Raw genomic sequence first — 23,863 nt, 5'->3', positions numbered from 1 at the left:
TATGTGGGAAAGTAACTAGAAACAAAACTCTTATGAACTGGCAGTAATGTGGTACTATATTGGTATTCAGTTTGAATATGAGTACATCCGGGGGCAACGAGGCGGTTATATCTAGTCGCATTACGCAGACTCACTGTTGAAAGATGCGATACGTGCATATGACATTTTACATGTTTGTCATATCACTGGTTTTTGTTTCAGTCATGTATGGGCGATAATCAGCGGTGTTTCAATGTACTAGATACCCCATTAATCTTACGAATCGATTGTTGAAACACATGTTGATTGGTACGGGAGCATGGCCCGATCGAGAAGATTTTGTAAGACGCTCAGGAGCCCTCGATTTAACACCCTCACATGATAATCCACCTGGTGGCGCGACGAATTAAATCTGATTGGGTATAAAACAACCCCTCAAATAGATTGCATAATCAAGGTGGCTTGCGCCTGTGCACCATTCCCACTTGAGTTGAAACTAGCCAACTTGACAGCGCAGAGGTGATGATTGAATTACTAAAGACTGAAATGTGTAACGTCGGTCATATGAATCTCAACATCCCCGGATATCATCGTTAGATGACATGAGTTTATTTAGTAGTACACATTGGAAATATGTTTAGTGTTCTTCGACGTTATATACCCACACTTTGTTACGATTCGCCATTCGTTCAAGTGTAGTTATAGAACTACACCCTTGCTCATGCGCTGTTAATTATTTGTACGTGCTATTTATCCAAAGTGCGCGCGTAACTTGAAAAATAATTCGAACTTTATTTTTGTGTTCCGCAAAAACAAGGTTTTCCGTCTTTTAACATCATATATATAATGATGCAAAGTCTCATATTTAATCGCTTTTATAATGTATTACAATAATAATGTCGAATGGAAAAAAACGTGTTTTCATGATACTGTTATGATAATGTGATATTGATCTAACAACATGAAAATAGTCACGTGATGATATGATGTCCGTTTCATGTTTGCTATGAAAACCAGCTCGGCGTATAATATCCGATCGGCTACTGGGAGCTTTACAATTGTTGTAATCACCACCTTATGTGCACCGTTTCTGTGTGTGTTCTTCTGTGCCAGCACATCTTCACCGGGCAAGGTTAACTACTTCGGCCGTCACCTCGCTATTGGGACGACTATCATGATTGACGGTTGATTTCGGCGAAACCGTGCGAATCGGACGATGTGTCAAAAACAGATGTATAGGATTAAATGTTCAAGAAGATCTTTTGATAAAAGGAAGGATTTACTCTTCAGATCGGGTTTAATTCCCTTTTTGGTCGTTACACTGTAAATAAACCTGTGATGAGAAAAAACAAAACATTAAGTTTTATTGTAATTTGACATTTCGTTTGTCACATTGAAATAGAGACTCTGTGAGTGGACTCGTGGTGTTTACGGAATGTGTTGCCTTTCTTTGTTGGCATGATTGAATGTATAGTCTGTTGCATTGAAAAACTGCTCTATACGAATTCCCAGATTTGAAGGACATCCTCTTTTGTGTAATATATATGGTATTAGGGACATCTCTATTCCCACAGGGCAAATTCGCAATCGAAAACAAGATGATAATATAGGGCAGTGCTTTTGAGACACCTTTGGCAGCTGCCGGTCGCCTACACTGGAAGTTGATGGTGATCAAAACCACAGTCCCCGTGCCAGTGTCAAGACCAATTCGGCTACGGAGCTCATCCTCGTGAGGTCGCCCAGTAACAAGCGCGATCGACTGGAGATGTTTTCTAAATGTAATTTAGAAATTATACTTTGGCATCCTCCACAGGATGTCTAGCATTTGAATGGATTATATTTTGGTTGTGCGCGCATTGTTCGCACACCGTGTTTGCAGGTACCACGGTGCACCGTTTCACTGAGATCATAAATGCACATTCATTGGTTGAACAAAGTCCCTACAGAATTGGACCTGAATTGAAATGTCATGTAGGGGCAATGATTTGGCCCGTTTCTCTCTCTAAATCCCATCCCCAGTGAATGTTATTATCCCATTTGCATTCATTGAGCGCAGCGCTGGAGTTACTTGTAGAGGAATTAAGCACACAGGTATAGCAATCTCCAAACCTTCCCAGCAACCGCTATACAACACGACAAACAATGATGTAATTTGTTTATTAATCAAGTTTACTGCCCCGTATACCGTGTTTTCTTATTGATCCTTTTGTATGGAATCCCACTTTATTATGCTAATTAGATTGTATTCCCGTTTGATCTGATGACACATATTGTATGGCCTGGCTGAATTTATCGACCTCAATGCGTCCCCAAACATGTCATTCAAACGACCGGCAACAAGCTTACCGTTCTCACCACCACTGCTATTTAAACTTTCGACACCACTTCTCAGGCTCTTTTATTTTTCTATTATTCACATAAAATTAATATTAAGGTGGGGTCTGTGATTTTTTGACGGACCTTATTTCATACTATGGTGAATATTTACCAGCGGGTAACCGTGTTTACCCTTTGATTAACGCTACGGGGTGACCATTGGCGCTTATTACAGAAGTATGTAAAGCGAGTTAACGGCGGAAGAATTCAATGGTCAAGCAACACTCCCAGTTAGATCAGAATCTTTTGAATTTATTTGACAGCTGAAATGATGCCAATCTCAAACGATGGCGTCGTCTTGTGCCCTGGAAATCTACTACGAAACGGTACCCTTCATTATGACTTGTGACCCGAGACGGTCTTGGCAACCCGAAGGCCAGAATGTTGCAAATAAAATGATGTCTTCGTCAGTGGCAGGGGGGATGAGTACAATAGAAGATTGTGAATGCAGATTTCAACAGTTCCCACGTATTTCCAAAGAAACATATCGGATTATAAGTTCATATGTGGTAGAAAGGTGATGATAAAATAGTGAATGCAATACAGCGCTAAGACGGTGAAGGCTTTGTTTAGTCATGAAAGCCAGCTGAAGAGGTACGGTTTGGTAATTTGTAATAGAGACAAAACAAAGTTCGTAGATGATCGCGCTGACCTGTGTAATCATATACAAAAGCACGAGAAAAAAATAAAATTGGCGACCACCTTATTTCGTCGAGGCAGACGTATCGACATCAGACATAGACAAGAGTGTGTATTTTTATGACTGGGTAAAAATTTGCCTTCACAAAGGTAGCCACCCGATTAGAGCAGCAGACAGTAATGGGATGGGTGTCGCTCGATAGGCATTGCTGTTCATGGAGAAGAAAAGAAGAGGCAGAACAAAAAGGATTAAGCACGGAGCAGTGCATTTAATCTTGGTCGGGTATTATGATCTTAGTTTTAACATTCCCCACGTTAGCACACGGGTGTTGGTAGAAGGGCAACCATTCTCGGTAAAGCGACATAGAGACGGCTCGCCTAACAATTACCAAAGATTGCGGAGCCGCAGCTTACCCCGACACTCTGGCCTCGGCTACAGATAGGCCTATAATTGGCTCTAGGAAATTGTTTTGCGAAGGTTTAATGAGTTTTTATGTGAACGCGCATACCATTTCACGGATATTTGCTTTTGTACAGGGACGCCGCCAATTATTGCTGCCCGGTGAATCTATTGAAACAGTCCCTGGCCTTATACAGAGTCGTCCCAACGACTAGAGTGCCAGTAAGACAACGCAACGCAACACACTCGCGTCCAGTGATCGACGAATACTATACGTACTGCGAATGCGATATTCAGTTTTTATAAGGCTGCCTAAAGTTGATATAAGAACTCAGTGGACCAATTGAAGCGTCGTATTAGGTTACAGAAGAGCTACATAAGTGGCCACAGTAATACAGTCTACATATTCATAGGACGGACACTTGCATGCCACCTACATATACAGCTCACCAACGTGGACGGTGTGTGCATTGCTGTGTGACTGGAAAGCCAAGCCACAGGGCAACAACACATTGGCAACACTAGCCAATACGCCAGTGTTATAATCTGCCGAAACATAGGCAGTATGTGATAGCTTAATAAGACTTCAATCTCCGCGTCAACAGATATCATAACCCGAAGCTACTTCGGACGTCGACGAGCTCTTAGGTTTCCAACCCCACTTCATCTATTTGACCCCTACACTTTGACGAATATGATTAGTCGGTTATCACACGATACGATCGTCCTAACTACTACGATATTGTGTTAAGTAGGATTCATTCTTAGCATGACAGTCGGGGAGCCAACAGCTCTGTGTATCACATACAACGTACCTTGACACATAGACAATCTACCTGGCGAATTTAAGTAACGTTCGGTGATTTGATTGGTGACTCTCGTCTTTCCCATCTGCTGTGAAGTGTGAGAAGCGACTGTTCTTTTTTTCTGCTGGAGGGAGGCCGCTGCGTTGTGTGATTGAAAAGCCCAGATGGTGAAAGGTCACCGTCTCGACATTTATTGCATTTCACTTATGAGTTAACCTCCTTAATATGGACTGATTTCAACACATTTATTAGCCGGTACTGACAGTCTCCGCTGTCATATCGACACAGGTGCAAAGACAGTAGTGGGAAAAGTTTGCAACGTACTCTCAAGGAACTCGATAGGTTATATTTGTACATCATAACACGCCCCAACTGAGTGAGAAAACGTACTACCCGAAATACCAACAAGGTTACGACTCGAATCCAGTACGAAATTAATTACCACCAGATTGGTAGGAGTAGAAAGAAGATGGTGAAATAATAAACGGGTAGGATTCATTACAAGTCGCGGCGGCAGACACGACCAAGTGGTGAGAGTGGCGTGTAGGCACCACAGTGTTAGGAGCAGCAACAGCAAAAAGGCTAACTACAATTGGAGACACTCTTAACGTGTAGTAAACAAGGCTATCCCCGAGGCAGTGAAGACATTTGTCAATGGCAGTCTATTGTCAGCGCTGGCACTCTTAATAGCAAGACCCAAACAACGAGAACCACAGTGTCTGTCAAAAAACTTAGACAAACTAAAAGTCCAGCCCTGTTGACTAGTCTGCGAAAACAGGACGCTCGAGACAAGATTGAATGACTGTGTCGTAGAAGCAATGAGTACTATCAGCGAATCGTCCGTGATCGAAGACTGGACGGTAGTCTGTGTGATTAGAGCGGGAAACATATGTGGAGTCATTCAGATATTAATGGGTTTTGCCTTGGTTGGCACTGGACTAGCCACGTTCGTTGTACCGCCCCAGATATCACTACTAGTCGCTCCATTTTGGGCAGGATTTCTGGTGAGTAATTAGAATTGTTTCACAGCAAGCTAGCGCCGAGTAACGACTGATTTCTATTATAGGCTGACACTATTTACATTCCCCGCTGCATTCACACTTTTACTAACAAACCAAAGCTGGGAACCCCGAGGCTTCAATGTAAAGCCATGGGCTTTTCATTCTTAAAGTATTCGTTACGGCTCTCAACATTTGACATACAGCGAATCAAGTACATTACATATAGTGTACTCTCGATCGGAAAAATAAACGCGTGTAACGGGCTCTTCAGCTGACAACGATAGCGTTCAAAGAGAGGCTTATCAAAAAGCCATAAAAATCCCACGGGTGATAGTGTGAAGGAGTCCAGTCTGTTGACTCTTATCGCAAATGAGTTGTAGCTGTGTTGATTTAATCACGTGTTAGTATGTTTGCGTTACGGTGTGTTTATTTGCTTTGATTTTGTTTGATACTCACTTTATTTATTTTAGCACCTTGTTACGGAGTGGATCAGCTTCGCTAACATTTCAGTCAACACGACTCAACTTTCTCCGACACGTAACCACAGACTACTTGTTTCACTTTCCAACTCGACTATCTCATCAGGTCGTTAGCGTTAAAGTACAAACAAAAGCCACCGCTTTTCAGACCGATGATCACAACGTTATTTGTCAGCTCAGAGGTCAACTCTGCGATTCGCAAAACATGTCTTCGAAGCTCATCATTTTGCGATATAACGTCTAAGTATTTTTTTCAATGAAATATTATATTTCCGATATAATTACATCCGCAGACACTGTTGCGTGGATATATATGTCTTCGACTCAATATGTTGTATAGGAAGCAATCAGCAATAATTAATGAACCGTTCATCCTGCCAGGATGTTGTTCTTATTATATAATACTAGTACCCCCCTGTTTAATGTAACTTTTACGTGGTGTGGTAGTATATGCTGCTCAACTCAAAATGAAACACATCCTTTTCCTCGGTTCACATTGAAAAATTGACATGCACATTTCACGCACGTTCAGTAAACATCGGTGATTTTTGCTTCTACACGTCCCATCGTATTACATGTTTTGAATCGTACTCATAATCAGTTTAAAGAAACGAAAAGAGTGTAGGACATACTACGATTTTATAGAGAAATCCGATTTCCTGGCAGGTTTCGATGGCAGGTACAATGATTAATTCTCATCGTCAAAGTTGGAAAATCGGTTTACCCGAGAAAATCCACGTGACTTGCTGCTTATTAATAGTTTTTCCTATCTCAATATATTATTTTAAAATATCAGACTAGAAATTTAATTTTGGCGCGCTCTTTCTAAGTTTGATATGTGTCTGTTATTTGTCGACAATTTGAGCCCAAGATGGAAACTAATAAAACGGCATGTCATATTTACATCCAACAATGATTAACGTTCTATATATAAACAAAAAATACTGAGAAATAATTTTTAAACTCATAGTTGCTGTCGACATAGGAAGTAAAGTAAGCAAATAACACCGAATAAACGGCAAGGTAAAGACTATGTCTAATTATAGTAAATACGTACTGCGTGCGTGACTCGAACCGGCGCTCGCGTACGGCACCTAATCGCCTAGCTTCACGCCACTACACGTCTTCCCCTCGGCCACCGGGCATCAACGTAATAAGCTCGGTTATTAAGCATCCTTTTTTGGGGATGCCCGGTGGCCGAGGGGAAGACGTGTAGTGGCGTGAAGCTAGGCGATTAGGTGCCGTACGCGAGCGCCGGTTCGAGTCACGCACGCAGTACGTATTTACTATAATTAGACATAGTCTTTACCTTGCCGTTTATTCGGTGTTATTTGCTATATATAAACAAGATGTATCTATCCAATTATTAATCGCCATATTGACAAGATTGGCAGCACTAAAATAATGAGTAGTTTAAAAATATCACATATACCAAGATCATGTAAGTCTGTAATTTGTGCTGAACTAGGAAAGCCACGCAGTAACACCGTATTCCCAGTTTGATAATATATTTCATTGAATTGCACATACATGTATATATATAGTTATACCGTATTTCAAAATTACGGAGCATGTATTGTAGATGCAACAATCTTACACTTGTCACAGTCGCATTTAATGTATCGGGCGTGGCGATGATGGATTTTTTTGGGGGGGGGGGTCAAGCTAATAATGTGTTGGTGTGATGATCAGTATCACCAGCAGTATTGGTTCTTGCAAAACAATAGACCAGTTCAGTTGGTATCGTCGCGGTTAATTACGTCTCACATAAATTTTAACTTTTACAACCATACATCTTGTCAGCCCCTCATGAAATGAACATAATGTACAAATATTGCTGCAATTCTAGTTTACTTATTCAGATATGTTTTGGGGCATTATTCACGTTGCTTTCAATGATTTCACATTCGAACAATGTTTTCTGACGGGTTTCTACTTATTCACGTTAAACTACTGTCACATAGTGAAACTAATATTTAATGGTTGTATACAAGCAAATGAAAGCTTCAAGAATAATTACGGCACGGCGCTCTTGAAACTTCCTGTTTGTTTTACCATCGTTGTTGCAAGTTTATACTTGGAAACAATGGCGACGTCGTCACGGTGAACCGGAGAGCTCCACCAAACTCAAGAAGACATATACGATAATTCAGTAACACAAATGTATCAGCTTCGAACATATACAAACTCATGAATTATTTCAGGGCCCGGGGGATGTAAAACATTTGGAGCCGTGATTAGAGATCTAGCGATAAAACATAGTAAAGATAATATTTGCTCAACAAACACGAACATGTCGCCATTTTGAATTCGTGATCTGAAGGAATTTGAGATTCTCAAAGGATTAATTCTCCCTGGACTAATTTGTATAGCAAGTGTTGTTTGTGTAAGGGCTGTACATCTACGCACGTAGTAGCGAATGTTATAAGAAGCTATTTATTTCAACCAGACAGTTTAATATTTGATGGACCATTTCTTGTGGAGTGCAACAAGTAGTAACTGTTACCGTATCATATTTTTGAAGGTGAAAGAAAAAAGAACTTCTGGGGCGTGACATCGCAAATTGAATGTTTTCCAAACATTCAGTCTAACAGCTCATCTTTTGAAACATTTTCATTGCTTTTCTAGCATTACCACTGATTATTGGTGCGATGCGTGTTCTTTTTGGTAACTTTTCCTTTGAAACACCGAAAAGAGGGTGGCATTTCTATCTTCTAAATAAATCGGCATCGGCAAAACTGTGTAATGCCGACTATCCATGTGAATGCGGTAATTAGATCCGAGATGTGGATGCACAAACAGAATCAAAATCGTCTAAATTCATTCCGGGATTCAAGATCCTAGTACGCTAACAATTTTATAGAGTCGATGATGTGGGTTTTTTTGTCCTTAAAAAATGAAACGTCCAGTTGCATTGAGTGCGGAATTGTTTGACTCTTTTCATGAAACAGATCTCGCGGTGAGAAAGTATTAAATTGGTTCTATACGAAAAAAGGAGCATGCAAATGTGCGACTTTTGTGAAGAAGCATGTGTGAAAGAGTTTTAGATTTCACTTACAAGTGTCTATGAATGCTGATCGGAAAAGAAGCTTACAGCTTTCCCTCGGGGCAAATCATGGTTTGCCTTGTATTGTCCCGTACATTTCTATATTTCACTGTTTCCTCACTGTTTTTTTTCACTTATGTGGTCCAGTGTCTGAAACAGGTGAAAATTCAGGCGATAGTTGGTGAAATATTCGAAACCACTGTGTACAGTGCATATCAATTGACTATTTTGCATAGTTTAATTTTATGAATGTATATTTCATCATCATGTTTTCGTTTGGTATACCCCAACAGTGTCTATCTTGTTCGTAACGTTGACTATTGAAAAAGCTGTTATATTAGGAAAATATCTGCCCTCTTTGATGTCTCCTAGAGTCGTTTGTATTAGGTTATTTAGTTCAGAGACACTTACTTCTCACTGTGCTCTATTCCCCTTTTTCATTTGCCCAATGTTCTTATTTACATCACGGGTATTGCTGGGTGAATGGCATTTGATTCACACATTATTATTATAGATGGCATATTCAAGTTTAGTTATTTTCAGTGAATATGTTTGTTCATTCTTACGCAACACAACATATACTACGGTAATAACTAATGATAACATATTGAATTAGAAGAATAAACATCACGTGTACATTCATATAAATAATAAATAAATCATAACATATCGAAGTTTCAGAGATGGGCGTGTCAGCCAAGCATGTGTATACGTTAAGTTATAGCAGTAATATGTTATATGATAGTGACACTAGTCTTCTGAATCATCGATTATTTATTCATTAAAGAGTTTGGACCATCTTACAATTAATATATATGATAGCTAATTGATTTTTTTCTTCAGTTTCACCCGCTGTTATTATAACTTTATATTATAACGTGTATGGGTAGATATGTCACGAAGGGTCTCAGTATGTGTTACGTATGGAATGACGTATCAGGAATATTCAGCGAGTGACGACGTGTATTTCTTGAATCGCACATTTTGTAAAATTTCTACATGTTAGGCTTACACATTGCAGTCAGGAACAAATAAATTCCCATCTACAGAATAAAAATGGCTTGGTATCCAAACTCTGACAATTTCTTGCACACAGCATTTGAATTACACATTGCGAAAAACAGGACAGTATCGGGTAAAACTGTCTTTTGATGAACGCTAAGAGTGTAAATCCAATTAATTTCTAACGCACATTCACGTGATGGACTTACACATTCCGTAACTTCTTTTTATTTGAAGATATTTGTTTATTGAGTCAAGTGTCTTAAGACTTACATTTAAGTTTTACATAAATCTCATATGAAATAGTACATAGTCATTACAGTCAGAAATTTACCCCATTTCTTAATATGGGCATTTAATTTTCCTTTTTTGTTGGCAATAACGTATTCAGTCTTCTGAATATTTTGAACAGATGGTTTAAGATGTTGTAAAGAACTTATGAGCCGTTCGCCATCTGTTTGCTTTTTGGTCATAAGTATATACAATGTGTTGCTGGGGCCCAGGACTCACCGGCAGCAGCATGTGTTCGCAGGATTACAGACACGTGATGCTGGAGGAGGGGGTGGTACAAATGAAAAGAAGAGCTCTTAGTTGTAGATTCCCTCGATACATGCTGTCGTCAACTTCCAATAACAAACGGTTTTAACTAAGTTATTGATTAATTAAGATTTTTTATCTTCGAAGCCACTGAAGTTTACTCATTTAATTGCTATGCGAGTCTCGTCGTACCATCACCATTCTACCAAGTACGTCGTCGCCGGAATTCCACATGTGTGTATAATTATCGTCATGTTTTCCTCAAACATTGCGCATCTCCTTAGCCCCAAAGTGAAATCAATCATCTAACCATGTCAACCCCCTCTCTTACTCGATATATAATTTGCTGAAAACAAATATCTGAAAAGATTCTTACATTCTTTGAAACGCTTTTCAATTTCCTTCTCCATGGACCAGGATGAATACCTTGTGTCTATTTAACCGATATCAATACGTCTCTCATCTATCTCGTATTTGACAGTATGTTTTATCTACACCGAAATGATGTCTTTCTTTACTGTCTTCCTACCATACATTTCCTATACCACTATATTTAATTGTCTTATATTGAAAACTTGTACCTCAGTCTGAGCTTGTACACACCGGCTCGGAATAGTTCAACTCATATTCACTTAAAATAAATTTGGTCAAAAACGTTAAAAATGATATTCACATTAGTTTACATCTTGTTATTACAATTAGAGGTGAGATATTCTCTAATCAAAGGTAGGTAGATTTGGTTGCTAATATGTTAAACTCACATCAACGCAATACATTAACTGTATCTGTGACTGTATACCTAACTGTGGATCATATAATCCCTAAATAAGTATCGATGATGTTAGACTGTTTTGAATAATGTACAAGTGAAATATTATTTGGGAAGATCCAAAGTGGTGAAGGGCAACTGAATGATATGTTGGAGATGACCCTGCTCATCACGTCCTCTGTTGCCAATCACAATCCTGCACTAGAGTCAATAATGACGCGTTTTTCATCGAGCTTCCTGTCCAAACACTTGTTTTTCATTTATTGTCGATTGCCGAAACAGGTACATCCACTGCGTCGTAGAGGGTCATCAGTCTGGCTTAATGTTTCTCTCTTTGTCTTAATCGTTGTAAATCATTTTTTCGTCTTTTGCAAAGGCAACCATGCGAACAACCTGTACATCTCTGAGTGTCTCGTAAATTACTGTATCCGGCGCACACGTTTAAAGCGGGAGGGTCGTCACCTGCGCACGCGCGGGAATTGAGTCCCAAGCGACGATAACAACACACGCTAGAAAACGCAAAGGCTCACGGGTAGACGCTTCTTTGCAAACATTGACACGCTATGGCCATCTGACGCATGCGCAGGTGACGACTCTCTCGCTTTAATTTACCACGTATATATGTGTATAATGACTGGTAGTATGTTGATTCCCCTTACATATCGGCTTACCTTACTTCCAGTGATATTGAGAATGACGAAAAATGATAATATTTGGATTTTATACAGAGAGATAGTAATATGCATATATTTCTCACGATAACATAGTGTGACAATAATGTCGTGTCGTGTCAGTGTATTTTTCATTTTGAGTTGTACATAAATATGACATAGCACAATATGGTTTTAGCGATGACACACGAATATCCATTATTTTTATTTAGATAAGCAAATAATCGACGTTGATAAGAACTTGTTCTTGTGAATTGTTTTGTGATTTTGTTGTCAGTCGTTTGTTCTGTGTTTATGGACTTATTTCCTACACAACTTTTGTATAAAGATTTACGGTTGGGTATGTTATTTTCCACGTTTTAATTTGTTTTCTGTGAAACTTGTACACAGGATTGGCTGTTTGGTTATCTACAAATAATTTGTCGGATGATTTGGAAAGTTTGCTTCTATCTCATGTAGCAACCAGAATGTTTGTTATAAATCAAACCTGGGATCTATCACATACTATCTAAAACTTACCTTGACGCTATTTTTTTGGATAAACACGCCTAAATCTCTTAAAGTTATTCAACATGGGATTCAAGCACCGAAACTAAGATAACTTGAGATGAGTATATACGCTCATGTGCCTTTAAAATAGCGAGAGAGAGAAAAAAAACACGTTTTAACTCATATGACCTCAAACCTGCTTCTTTACTTTATTTGTGACAATATGTATCATTGAGTGTAAACCATCCAAAAATGAGCATTATTTTCATCTGGGCAGTTTTCAAAAAATATTGGTAACTGTTAACTCACATTTCTGTGAGTAGTTTCACATCAAAATACGCGTTAGTTACTTAATCACCTCGGTTGAGCATGTTTCTTAATACTTTACTATGCGCTCGGGGTAAAAAAATAATGAAATGGTCATGTTAAACATGAACCGACGCGAGACCAATAACTATACCATAGGGGTATAATGGATTTCATCCTTGTATTGCCATAACTTATACATTAAAAATCATTGGACGGTTTAGATACGTGCAGTGCTGTTGGTTGGGAGATAGCCCGAGGCGGCGGAAGGATATACACCTAACATCTGTGTATTTTTTTTTAATAGTTTCATAATCGAATTTATATTTCTAGCACGTAACTCGGTGTACATTAGGTATGTTGCGTTGACCCTTTCTAATAGGCGTGGCTTTCGACGAGAACAAGTAAATAGAACGATTCGTGAATGAGAATCGCAGTAAAGACGCTTTGATCTTACCTCGTGACATCCATTAAAACACACTGATGACCAATAGAATCATTGGAAAGTTATGTTCTACTATGTGTTGTTTATGGCTTCATAACATTTCTTTTTAAAATGAATATATATGTTGAATTAAGACACCTGCTGTAATCATTGATTGATTGGTCGCGAGCGTTTCGAGGTACAAATCGACATTTAATCAACTGAAGTGTGTTATTCAGTGTAACAACGTAAACAAACAAAACACACGCTACGCACATCTGGATATCTTGATATTTTTACTATTTCAATTTCATTTCCAATTTCCGTCCTATGCGTTATTTAAGATAAGATTTAATTCAAAACAAATGTTTCAAACAAGAAGTATCAAGAATATTCTATATATTTATATATTTAATTGGAGCCGCATCTTCTATTCATTATAAAAAAGTTTGTCTTGGTTTCAAATCATCCTTATCGCGCTTCTCATATTTCACTTAGTACGCGGCTTGATGGCGTGAAACTATCTCGTTTATAAGACTCTAGTACGCGGCCACTTCCAACTGATTAGTTTATCACTGCAAACAAACTTTACTCTGTTGATTCAGTCGCACTGATCGAAAAATACATTTTTTTTTAAAATTCTGGGTTTCATTTAAGCAGAGGGTACTGTTTACACGCGACTTGTCGAGGTGACTCCTGCGCACGATGCGAAAAGTGTATTTTTTTCTTGATAACTAATAACTTTAGTCCAATGATATGTTTATGTGGATGACGTAGCCCTATTTAGTACGTACCATATATCTGGACCAAATTACGGCACAAATGCCGACACTAGGGTTTAAAAGGAGAAGCATTGAATGGCATCAACTGCGTTTTTCATCAAGTTGTTCATATGTGTTAGAGGGACCGTGGTTAAACCAATGTAATACGGAGTAAAGAATTGTTGTATCAGATAAACACATGGTGATATGCAATGAAACACGGCATATGTGGTTGACCAATGTTTACATTTGGTGCCACAATAGTCATTTTGGCCAATATTGCACAGATTAAAAACTTTGGCAAAAAAAAAACAATAAAAAAAACGTATCTATGATTTTTAAACTTCCCAGTCACGGCATGATATCACATTTCCCTACTGCTACTACTATTTAACTTCACCCAATATTGTTCGCTGAGTAAATCAATTCTATAGATATAAAATAACTAATATATATATATATATATATATATATATATATATACAATGAGCCGTGTATCCTTACTAGGGAAAACAAACATCAGAACAAAACTGTCCTTATATTGTGTATGGGAGTTCTAGCTATGAGGTCACGGGCACCGATGCGTTCATAAACTCGAAATTGTTAATTCGATTATTTTCCAATACACCGATCTAGTACAACAATTCCAAGTTTAATTGGTTAATTAAATATATATGAGAAACTTGTTTGTTTTGGCCTGCTCAGTATGTGTTTTTTGTAATCACTTTGTGTCTTCATCGGTCCCAGGCCTGTGAGAGAGTAGTAATTTGCCCAGGGGGCATACTCCTCGCACGGATAATCACATGTCAACCCGATATAACTGAGGCATTGGTCTTGTTTCTTTCAAAACATATTGTTTTTCGTGTTAGACAAACTGTTTCGGCTTTGAGTAACTTTGAAAGTTTATTGTCAACTTTGATAGCCTTTACTATTTTCTCCTGTTTCTTTTACCGTTTACACTGCGCGAAGTTTATGCTTTTTTCTTCGCGGGAGGTAATCATGTGATCAAAACAGCATACGTGATTGGTCAAGTTATTGGAGAGAAACACAGACTCTTAAGTCGATTGAACCGTTTAGGTACAATGGCATACCTGGCCGACACGGCGACACCCATTTCCTACCTGAATTATTGGGAATTTTTCAAAACAAAACAATTTTACCCCTGACCTGGAACCTTGCGTGCAGCTGCAAATAGTAATGCTGTGATTTCAATCGTTTTGACAATCTGAACCACCAGAGCGACTCAGCCCGGGGCTAGCCCTCAAATAAATGCAAACGGTTGTAGCTTTTCGGTGTTGGCTTAGAGATGGGAGGAGGTAATAAGTATCGATTCTTTGGGGAGGGGGTAAGGAACATACAATTGTCAGGAAGTATACCAACGAACGCCTGGCATGTTTTCTATTCCACCATCATCATCGCATCTTCTCCGTCATGTCGACAAGTCTTTTGCCGATTCATATAAAGATGTACAGTGACACGATGGTGGAATGTTTTTTACAAAAATGGTGAAAAGGGAAATTGTTAAGTCATGCGGAAAAATATTCTGTAGATCTAACTCCAGATGTTCGTGGCAAGGCGTAGGATACATATTGTGTCGTGTTACACACCATCGCGTTCCGGAGTATAATTCCAATAACGAACTAAACGGCTATTTTTAAACAGTAAACAATCGCGTTCGCATGAAATCTATCACATGTGCATTTTGTGTGTGTGTGTGTGTGTGTGTGTGTGTGTGTGTGTGTGTGTGTGTGTGTGTGTGAGTGGACAATATTTGGAGACGGCCCCTTATGGTTAAATGCCTGCCTGTTGGGAGTGGAGCTATCGTGGTGTCAATCAACTTGCGGGGTAAACACCGAGGTGATGGCAGACAAGTATACACGCGCCGCGGGACGTTCACAATGACAATACCAAGATATGTCAATGTAGTAGAAATCCCGCCGATCATTAGCATGGTTTTGACATTGATAACATGCACGGCAAAGTTCCAAAATAGAAACCATAGGGGTAATCACTTGTCGAATTCCATGCTATTTTGCAATTGTCATCGTCTCAGCGTCTTCCTCGTAGTATAGACCTAATGAGATACATTAAGGTCTCGGTGAGCGCTGTGAAGTAACTGAAAGAAACACCACTACGTCGCGACTCTCTGGCAGTAATCGTGGCGTACTTTTAAAACAAGGCATACGCGCATTGATCAAGAGCACAGCTATTCCACGACACAATACCAGTGCGTTATCTTTATGCCAGGGAAATGAGACAAAATACTAAAACTAACGAGTATAATGGAAATGATGGGACTGTGGTAAGGCTAATTATCCCACCGTGTAGACTCGAGGGTGTCAAGTGAAAATGGTGCTTTTAGTACAATTTCCTTAAAAGCCATCAGTCAGAAATGATTCAAGGTTGTTAAGTTTAATAATAACTGGAATCTCCACTCTGCTAAAGTTAGTTTCTTCCTGTAATTTAACACCAATACAAGTCGTTACTTCTTGACTGTTCCTTTGCAAATGTCGTGTCTTGTGGTGTTTGTCTCTTGATCTAATCGTTTCCAGTGTTATTTATCGTCGGAAAAAGGGTTGTTGTCGAGTGGGCTATCGGGACGTCGTGAAGGATGTGGTGTGGTAATGCATTAATTTATAACGACTTTTCCGCACACAGTGAGAGAACTGGTGATATCTTTTCCGTCCGATACGATATGATGACGAATATTTGCATTGTTTTAAATAAAAAAATAAATAAAATAAAACAATAATATATTTGACAGCACGGCTGGGGGCAGAACCTTGCGTCTGAGTTTGTTATCTAAACCGGGTAAGATTTGATTTCGTGTCGTAAACATACAAAAACATGTCCTACTCGAAGGCATTTCTAGTTGCATACTGTGCCTAAGTCGGAGTTCACTATAGTTCAACAGTTTATTTGCTCCCCGATACCCTGATATCAATCCAGTACATCTATATGGCCGAGGATGAGCCTCACTCCAGTGATATCGTTTTTTTTAAATACATTCAAATGTTAGAGTTACGAAACCGAGAGGGGGTATAGTTCCTCTATTTAGAATACCAAGCCAACTCGGAGATGTGTGTTTAAGCGCCGTAATGAACATATAATGAACCCCAGCTGTCAGAAAGATCGAGCAAAGATCAAAAGTTGAAAAAAATGTGTATTTTGTTTTCTGAAGCGCCATGGATTGATAAAAAACACTCCCACTCTAACATTGGAAGAACAACAACTCATGTTTACCTTAGCAGTGACAGTGTTCTCCAGCGTCGATTTTAAATATGGTAAAAGTCTCTTTTCCGATGTAAACACCAGTAGGCGACACGCGCATAAATATTAACGCCAAACTCGGTACTCTGAAGTTGTCAATGATGAAATGTACATGGCTTTAAAATGTCGTAGTCGCTACAAATTTATAAACAACTTAAAGTGAAAATAACATGTTTTATTTTTTAAAACATTGTGCTAGGGCAGAACTGAAATTATTAATTCTAGACATAGTTGAACACAAAGGATATTGCCACTGCTATGCGCGCGCAAAAAAAAACAACACTCATGTCAAGATCGCACGAGTAGCATTCTACCTTTCACGGCACATGCATCGTTAAAAGTATTGTTGATAAATCACGTTATTTATAATTTGTTAATTGTTCAGATATGAAATTGTTTGTTCATTTCTATCGGCGTTTTTATAAAAAAAAATAATCAAAGAGACGAATGTTGACTTTATGTTGTGTGTAATCAGTGTGTCCGGGTCCGTGACTTATCGTAGTTTGATCTTGATGGCTTAGTACACGCTTGATTGACAGGGAGAGGGACTGTAACTTAAACACGCGTGTTTGTTTTTAAAACGATTACTTCAAGTAGTACTACTTTACAGTAATGATAAACACAGAACGATAAAACTGACAATGTTGAAATACTACACATCTCCCGCGTAAATCCTGGTCAATATCGTAGAAAATATGACGTAGCTCGTCAAACGATTAGAGTAACAGCTGTGAAATATGTGCAGAGTTCTCACGTAGGAGAAGTAAATTTATGTATGCAGTGAGGACGATGCAACGTCCGGTCCTTATATTAGTTGAAATACATGTTTTTGTATCATAGTTGTTTCTTATTTTTCATAGGTGATGATCTGCGGTCGATTTGCGATGTTGTCGACACAGACGAAAACAAAAGTTATGGTTCGCAATATAAGGGTGAGTTCAAGGTTAGGTAATCGACAAATCAACACAACTATCGACAAATCAACCATACATATTGTATAATTTGCCTGAATAAATGTAATCTTCACGTCTTTCTTTGCGCTCTTCTCAACATAAAATCAGTTATATTCATATTCACGTGCACAAAAGTCATGTCATTCCAAACTTTTTTTTTCTTTTCAACTCACTTGTGCTATGTTGTAAAATAAAATAATACCATACTCAATCGCAATCCCGGAATATGATCAGATATGAAATCACAGGTCCAAGTCCACATGACATGACATGACATGACATGGTTAGATCAGGGAGGAAATATCTGGATCTTAAAATATTTTGTTTAATTGTACGCATATTCGACTAAGGATGGTATTTCGTCCCGCCTCCGTTCATGTACTTGGACATTTACAAACAACTATCATGGGAAAGAAAACACATGGTAATTGGGCTCACACTATATTAATGGGATTGTCCATTGATATTGTTTTATTTACATTCCTAATGGCTTAATTAGTACAGGATCGCTTGAACTGTCCAGAATGCTGCACGCTGTTCCGTCAATCAGCAACCCACCCTAACCCAAACCAGCACGCTCGTTTTCCATTCACGCACGGTTCTCGTAACCCTGATTCACGCTACATTTGGAGTAAGTTCCTACAGTTTACCATCTCAAGTATCGGGGAAAATGTCTGGTAGTTTTCATTCGGCCGGCTAGCAAGAATGCCAGCCACTTATTGGCTTATGTTATAAAACGACTGTGTCCAACATCCCTGGAATTGGGAAAACAAGCTACTGTAGTCTGCTGAAAGTGAGACAACCATACTTTTCGCGACTTTTCAACCTTTGAACGGAAGAAGTGAAAAAATGTGCTTTCTTCAAAGCAGCAATGAACCTTTCCGATTCAATTAGTCTGTTGTGGACATCTGTGCATGCCGCTTGTTAGAGCGACTTGTGCCTGATTAGTCACGGGTCCGCCATATTGGTTATCTAAAAGAACCGTTAGATTACTGGAATTCCTACACGCTGTTCACCCAAAAGTAATTACGAAGATTCCGTTACATGGCAGTTAATAAACGACTTTTTAATCGCCACTTGCTCAGTTTACTTTCCTTTTTATAAGCTTGGTAAATGAACAAATTATACGCATGTCACACGATGTTAAAATTAGGTAGTAACCTGTTATCCGCGCCTTGCTCATCCTAACCCGTCCTCCCAATTTTTTACTCAGCCGTGTCCCGTTCTTTACAAAACGTCACGGTGTTTCGAAAGGGCCACTCACAAATGTTTGAACCCTATTCTTTTTGTTCAAGCTTTTCCGCCATGTTTTTTTTTTTCAAATGAAGAAAAACACTTCAAAATCTTCTTCTGCAGAACCACTGAATACATTGATCTGAAATTTAAAAGTTTAAATTCAGAGTGATTGTTCGTATGGTCTGGCTGCAATTTTTGATTTCTACTGAACAAGAAGTAGTTTTTTTTTACAGATGCTATATTTATCCGACTATTTTGAAATTTGCGATGTTGTATTTTCATACTGAACTTCTTCAGACAGGAAACAAATAATTCGGACCAGTCACGTGATTTTGCCGCCAACTTGGATTTTCGCTAGAAAGTGCAAACAGATTGAGCATTTGTTTCTCATAAGTGTTTTAATCAAGCAACTGAGTATTTGGCATGTAGCACACATAGCCATAGCTTCTTACGAGAAAAATATAATAATTGCGATCAGTCACATGGTTTGGCCGCCATCTTGGATTTTTGCCAAAAATGACACAATATTGTGCTTTAGCCGATCAACTGGAGATTTGCATAAGCATGTATGGCCAATATAGCTTATGAGAAAAATGACAGTGGGTACATACTAAGGAATACTCAGCCTTCAAACTTGGACCTGACAAAGCTGCTATGCACTTTTAATCTTTTATGTGACTGTAGAGGTCGGAGTGACATTGATAAATAGATAACTTACTGCGTATCAGCGATACTAATTTAGATATACGTTTCTCGAACAATCCACATCACATTTTTTTAAAGATGATTTCGTCATCATTACCTACAAATACTTACTATGTCGCTTATTTGTTTTGCAGCTTGGTGTATTTCTTGGTTCAACCGTTGTGTCGGTGTCTGTTTGTTCGTGTGCGAGTATCTTCATCTATCCAATGTGGATGGACGTTCGGCAGTTCGGCTGTACGCATAACGAAGACACACTTGTGTGTACGTGTGGTAGTGCAATATTTCCCAGGCTTGAATCCTGCCAAACCATAACGGGTATGTCATTATTTGGGAATCAATCGCTTTTCACCTTCATCATCGCTATAAGATTGCGCCAATGGATGACTGTCGCCTAGCGGTCTAATAGTATATACGTTTACACCGGTTCAAGTTATCATACCTGCTATTTACACCAAAAACTCCAGGTTTATGGTTTTATCGCCATACGCAACGCCAAATGTAGAAATGCAATGTCCAATTGAAAAGTGGCAACACAGGGTTTAAAATTTACGTAGGTATTATGTATACTAACAAAATACTCGTTCGAGGGCCACTCTTTTGTATAACTATAACTATTAGGATTCTGTTTCGTTGCATGTTTTGAAAATGTTTCTAGTTGTCTCAAAATCTATCATATGAATATTATATCACCCGGACCAGTGTGGAACACATGTGATTTGTGAGATCAGTTCTTGGATGCAGATATCCTATTTCAACCGTACTATTCCCTGTAAACTCGCCTGCAGAATTAGCTATTCCTAAAATATGAATGGCAATAAACATGCGAGGTGTAACGCGGGTGCGTATATTTAGTATCATCACAAATTGGCACAGTTTCAAATCTTGAGTGAACTCGAGTCCACTCGTCTCAAACAGTCATGATAACTTTCGAACGATTCAGTGAACACGTCACATTTGGAGCCTGCCTTTATATATTTATTCCAAAGATCAAAAGTAAGCGACGATGCGCACCAACGCGTGGCATAAATAGTATATCGCGTGTTCCACTATATCACGTGTTATAGTCCATCGCGACGGTCTTTTGAACAATTTTATGAAACAAGTCTTTGATAGGGCGGCGCTTTTACCCCAGAGCACTATTAGCTCTCGAACGTGAGATTATCGCGTCGATAATGGCCTTAGCCTTAAACGTCACTAAACCATTATCAACAATACTATTTATCATTTATGATTTTTTTTGTCTTTCCGGTGTAGGTCCAGTATACAGTTTATTGTTGACAAATCTGGTACTTTGTAGTTTATGTATCAGTACAGTAGTTAGTGGATTATTGTTGTCTCTCTATACGTACAGTATATTTATTAGACATCTTCCGGACGATCCAATCGAACCTCAGGTAAACCATGGTAATATTGTCATGTATTTTGTAATTACTCGGGCTGAAATGCATTATGGATAATAATAATAACAATCCATATCCAGATTCTGTGTCATGATTGGTCATTACGTGGTCACATGGGGTCATATCTTACGCACAACATGAGCTATATCTATATCTTTCAGCGGACTATTTCCAAAATGACGTCATTTTAGAAATGGTTCAACTGATTATTTGCCGCATGATGAATCTTTGTTTAAAAATGGCTGTCTTATATACGCATATCAGTTCAGTTTATATACTGGGACACGGAAAACCCGCCCAACGGGCAATACATAGATGTTGTTATTGAATTGTGTTGACTACAGTTAATATAAATCTTCAATGTTTAAAATTAATGGTTTAATTCGTATGTTCCCTTTTCCGAGATTTTGAGTCTTCCACACAATCATATCTCGCAGCCTAGTACGAGCCAGTTAAAGCGGGAGGGTCGTCACCTGCGCACGCGCAAGAATTGAGTCCCAAGCGGATAACAACACACGCTAAAAACGCAAAGGCTCATGGATAGACGCTTGTTTGTAAACAAAGACACGCTATGGCCATCTGACGCATGCGCAGGTGACTGCACTGCGTACATGTGAATACGCATGCGCATTCAGTAACTGGTACACGCATATTTGCCAGTTAATTAATACTACTTTTATGTTCAACGCTTTTATTCTGGTATGTATGTAACTTTGAGCATCATTGAAAATGACCTCCATAATGTCTCTAAAAAACATTATTACTTTTTTTCATTTCAGCTACTTAGTAGTACTAGCACCGTGAACGGTAGCGGTAATGGCTTATCAAACTACACGCCTAATGGAACGTTACAAATGAATGGCACAATGTGCGCGCTGCCAAACGGAATCACGAACAATAATTATGGACGTGTTAATGCAATGTGTGCACGGGGGTACGTAAAGACTTGTGGAATAGCCAATGGAAGACCCCCGGGAATAACTTCGCTAGACGACGTTCCGAATGGCTACACAAACGGGATTGGACATAACGGCGTGCTGACGTCACAGCCAAGGACTTGTACAAATTGTTCATGCGCAGGTGGACTTCGAAACTGCGTAGGTCAAGAAACGCAGATATGATGACACGCTGCGGTTGTCGTGTGTACTGACAACGAGGCATGAATTGCGCCGCCATCGACAGCTATATTATGTTACTAAAGTATAAGCCACTGTGTGTTGTTACCGCCACACGAAGTGTAGGCGTCGTTTGTGTTTGTTCCCTTGTACATTTCTTTTTTGTGTCAAAATAATCAATGTCTATGAAGCATCAAATGGCGAAGCTCAGTCGATAGAGACGCATAGAAAACAAACGTTGGTGGCGATATACATTATTCACCATCTGCGTAAGCAGGATAGCTTCATAAAGGTAGAGCACTAAGCAAGAATACACACACAAAGACGAGGTTTATATATTATTTATTTATTGATTGTTAATTTCCGAGTAACAACGTGACGAACAGAATGTGCAACTTGCCACGTGTAGTAAGTAACTCATCATTTCTCAAAGAAATTGAGTTGTGTTTATTTACAAGAAGTGTGTGTACGTATTTTGAGTTTTCTCACTGTACGTCACTCTTCGCCCCATAGATTTCGCTAACTGCCATTTCGGTCTCGGTGTCACGTGGCCATGTGAGCGTCATGTATTACTGAGCGGCGGATAGATTTATATTTTAAATTGTATTTCGTGTAAGATATGTTTTCTATTTTTCTTAAACAAATTATAAGGACTTACTAAACCACAGACGGTGGAAGAACTGATGGAGTTTGCCGAAAAGCATATGTACGTACGGCGTTGAACGTCTTATTAAAATCCATGTTTTTAATCTAAAGAAATAAATTAATGAAGATATTGTTTTGCTTAACATTCAATTGCACTGTATATTGCGTTTTTTATTCGCATTTATTACACAACGGAGAATACTATACAATACATTATTTCTCGTCACCTGAAAGTCGAATTAATGACAACAACAACAATGCATGACAGAACACGTCATCGTGACGGGAAATTACGTCATCCATCTACATATACACAAACTGCAACATACATGCTCTTTTTGGATCAATCCAGTCTAATTTTTACAAGTGCGATAATGAAATGTCATTTCGGCAACTAAACTGCGCCCTCTACGCGAGGTAAACTTTTTCGAATCATTCGAACTAACCCGCATTCCCCGCACTTAGGAGAGGAACTGGGACGTCGTGCACATGGTTACCGAACCAAATCACACGTGCACATGTCGACAGCACCAATTCCCGTCCATGCCTCGACGGAGCCGTATAAGTACTCGCTGCGAGTTGTTCATATATGGGCATATACTAAAACTTATGAAACGGTATTTACTCACCGTGAATAGCGAGAATTTTCATTACTACTCTAGATTTCTGTTTGTCCACAATTGTATTATAGCTCAATCCAATCCATGATAAATGCCCATCCCTGGGAACCCTGGGATACAGTGTTATTGTATTCACTGGATCACACTGTAAGTTCATTACTCAAAAGAGTGATGGCATCAAGCTCTTCGTAGTCGACAATATAACAAATAATTTTCAGCCACAATCCACAATTT

At 38.9% G+C, this 23,863-nt stretch overlaps 1 protein-coding gene and 1 long non-coding RNA gene across 2 annotated transcripts; one reads left to right on the top strand and one right to left on the bottom strand.

The window, feature by feature from the left end:
* Positions 1 to 751: 751 nt before the first annotated feature.
* Positions 752 to 4,322, bottom strand: LOC146750820 (uncharacterized). The gene is made up of 2 exons (XR_014929698.1): positions 4,210 to 4,322; positions 752 to 1,312 (listed from the first exon to the last, which is right to left on the bottom strand). It is a non-coding gene; the product is annotated as an uncharacterized LOC146750820 (long non-coding RNA).
* Positions 4,323 to 4,542: 220 nt separating this feature from the next.
* LOC100376746 (uncharacterized) lies at positions 4,543 to 23,159 on the top strand. Its single transcript, XM_002740153.4, has 5 exons — positions 4,543 to 5,204; positions 17,816 to 17,887; positions 19,984 to 20,164; positions 21,104 to 21,243; positions 22,029 to 23,159. The coding sequence occupies exons 1-5, from the start codon at positions 5,019 to 5,021 to the stop codon at positions 22,368 to 22,370; spliced, it is 921 nt and encodes a 306-aa protein (XP_002740199.2). The 5' UTR covers positions 4,543 to 5,018; the 3' UTR covers positions 22,371 to 23,159.
* Positions 23,160 to 23,863: the final 704 nt, after the last annotated feature.

This window comes from Saccoglossus kowalevskii, chromosome 1 (genome assembly GCF_978046115.1).
Source record: "Saccoglossus kowalevskii chromosome 1, keSacKowa6.1, whole genome shotgun sequence".
Taxonomy (NCBI): Eukaryota; Metazoa; Hemichordata; class Enteropneusta; family Harrimaniidae; genus Saccoglossus; species Saccoglossus kowalevskii.
The sequence above is the reverse complement of the archived record's forward strand: the minus strand, read 5'-3'. Positions and strand labels throughout refer to the sequence as shown.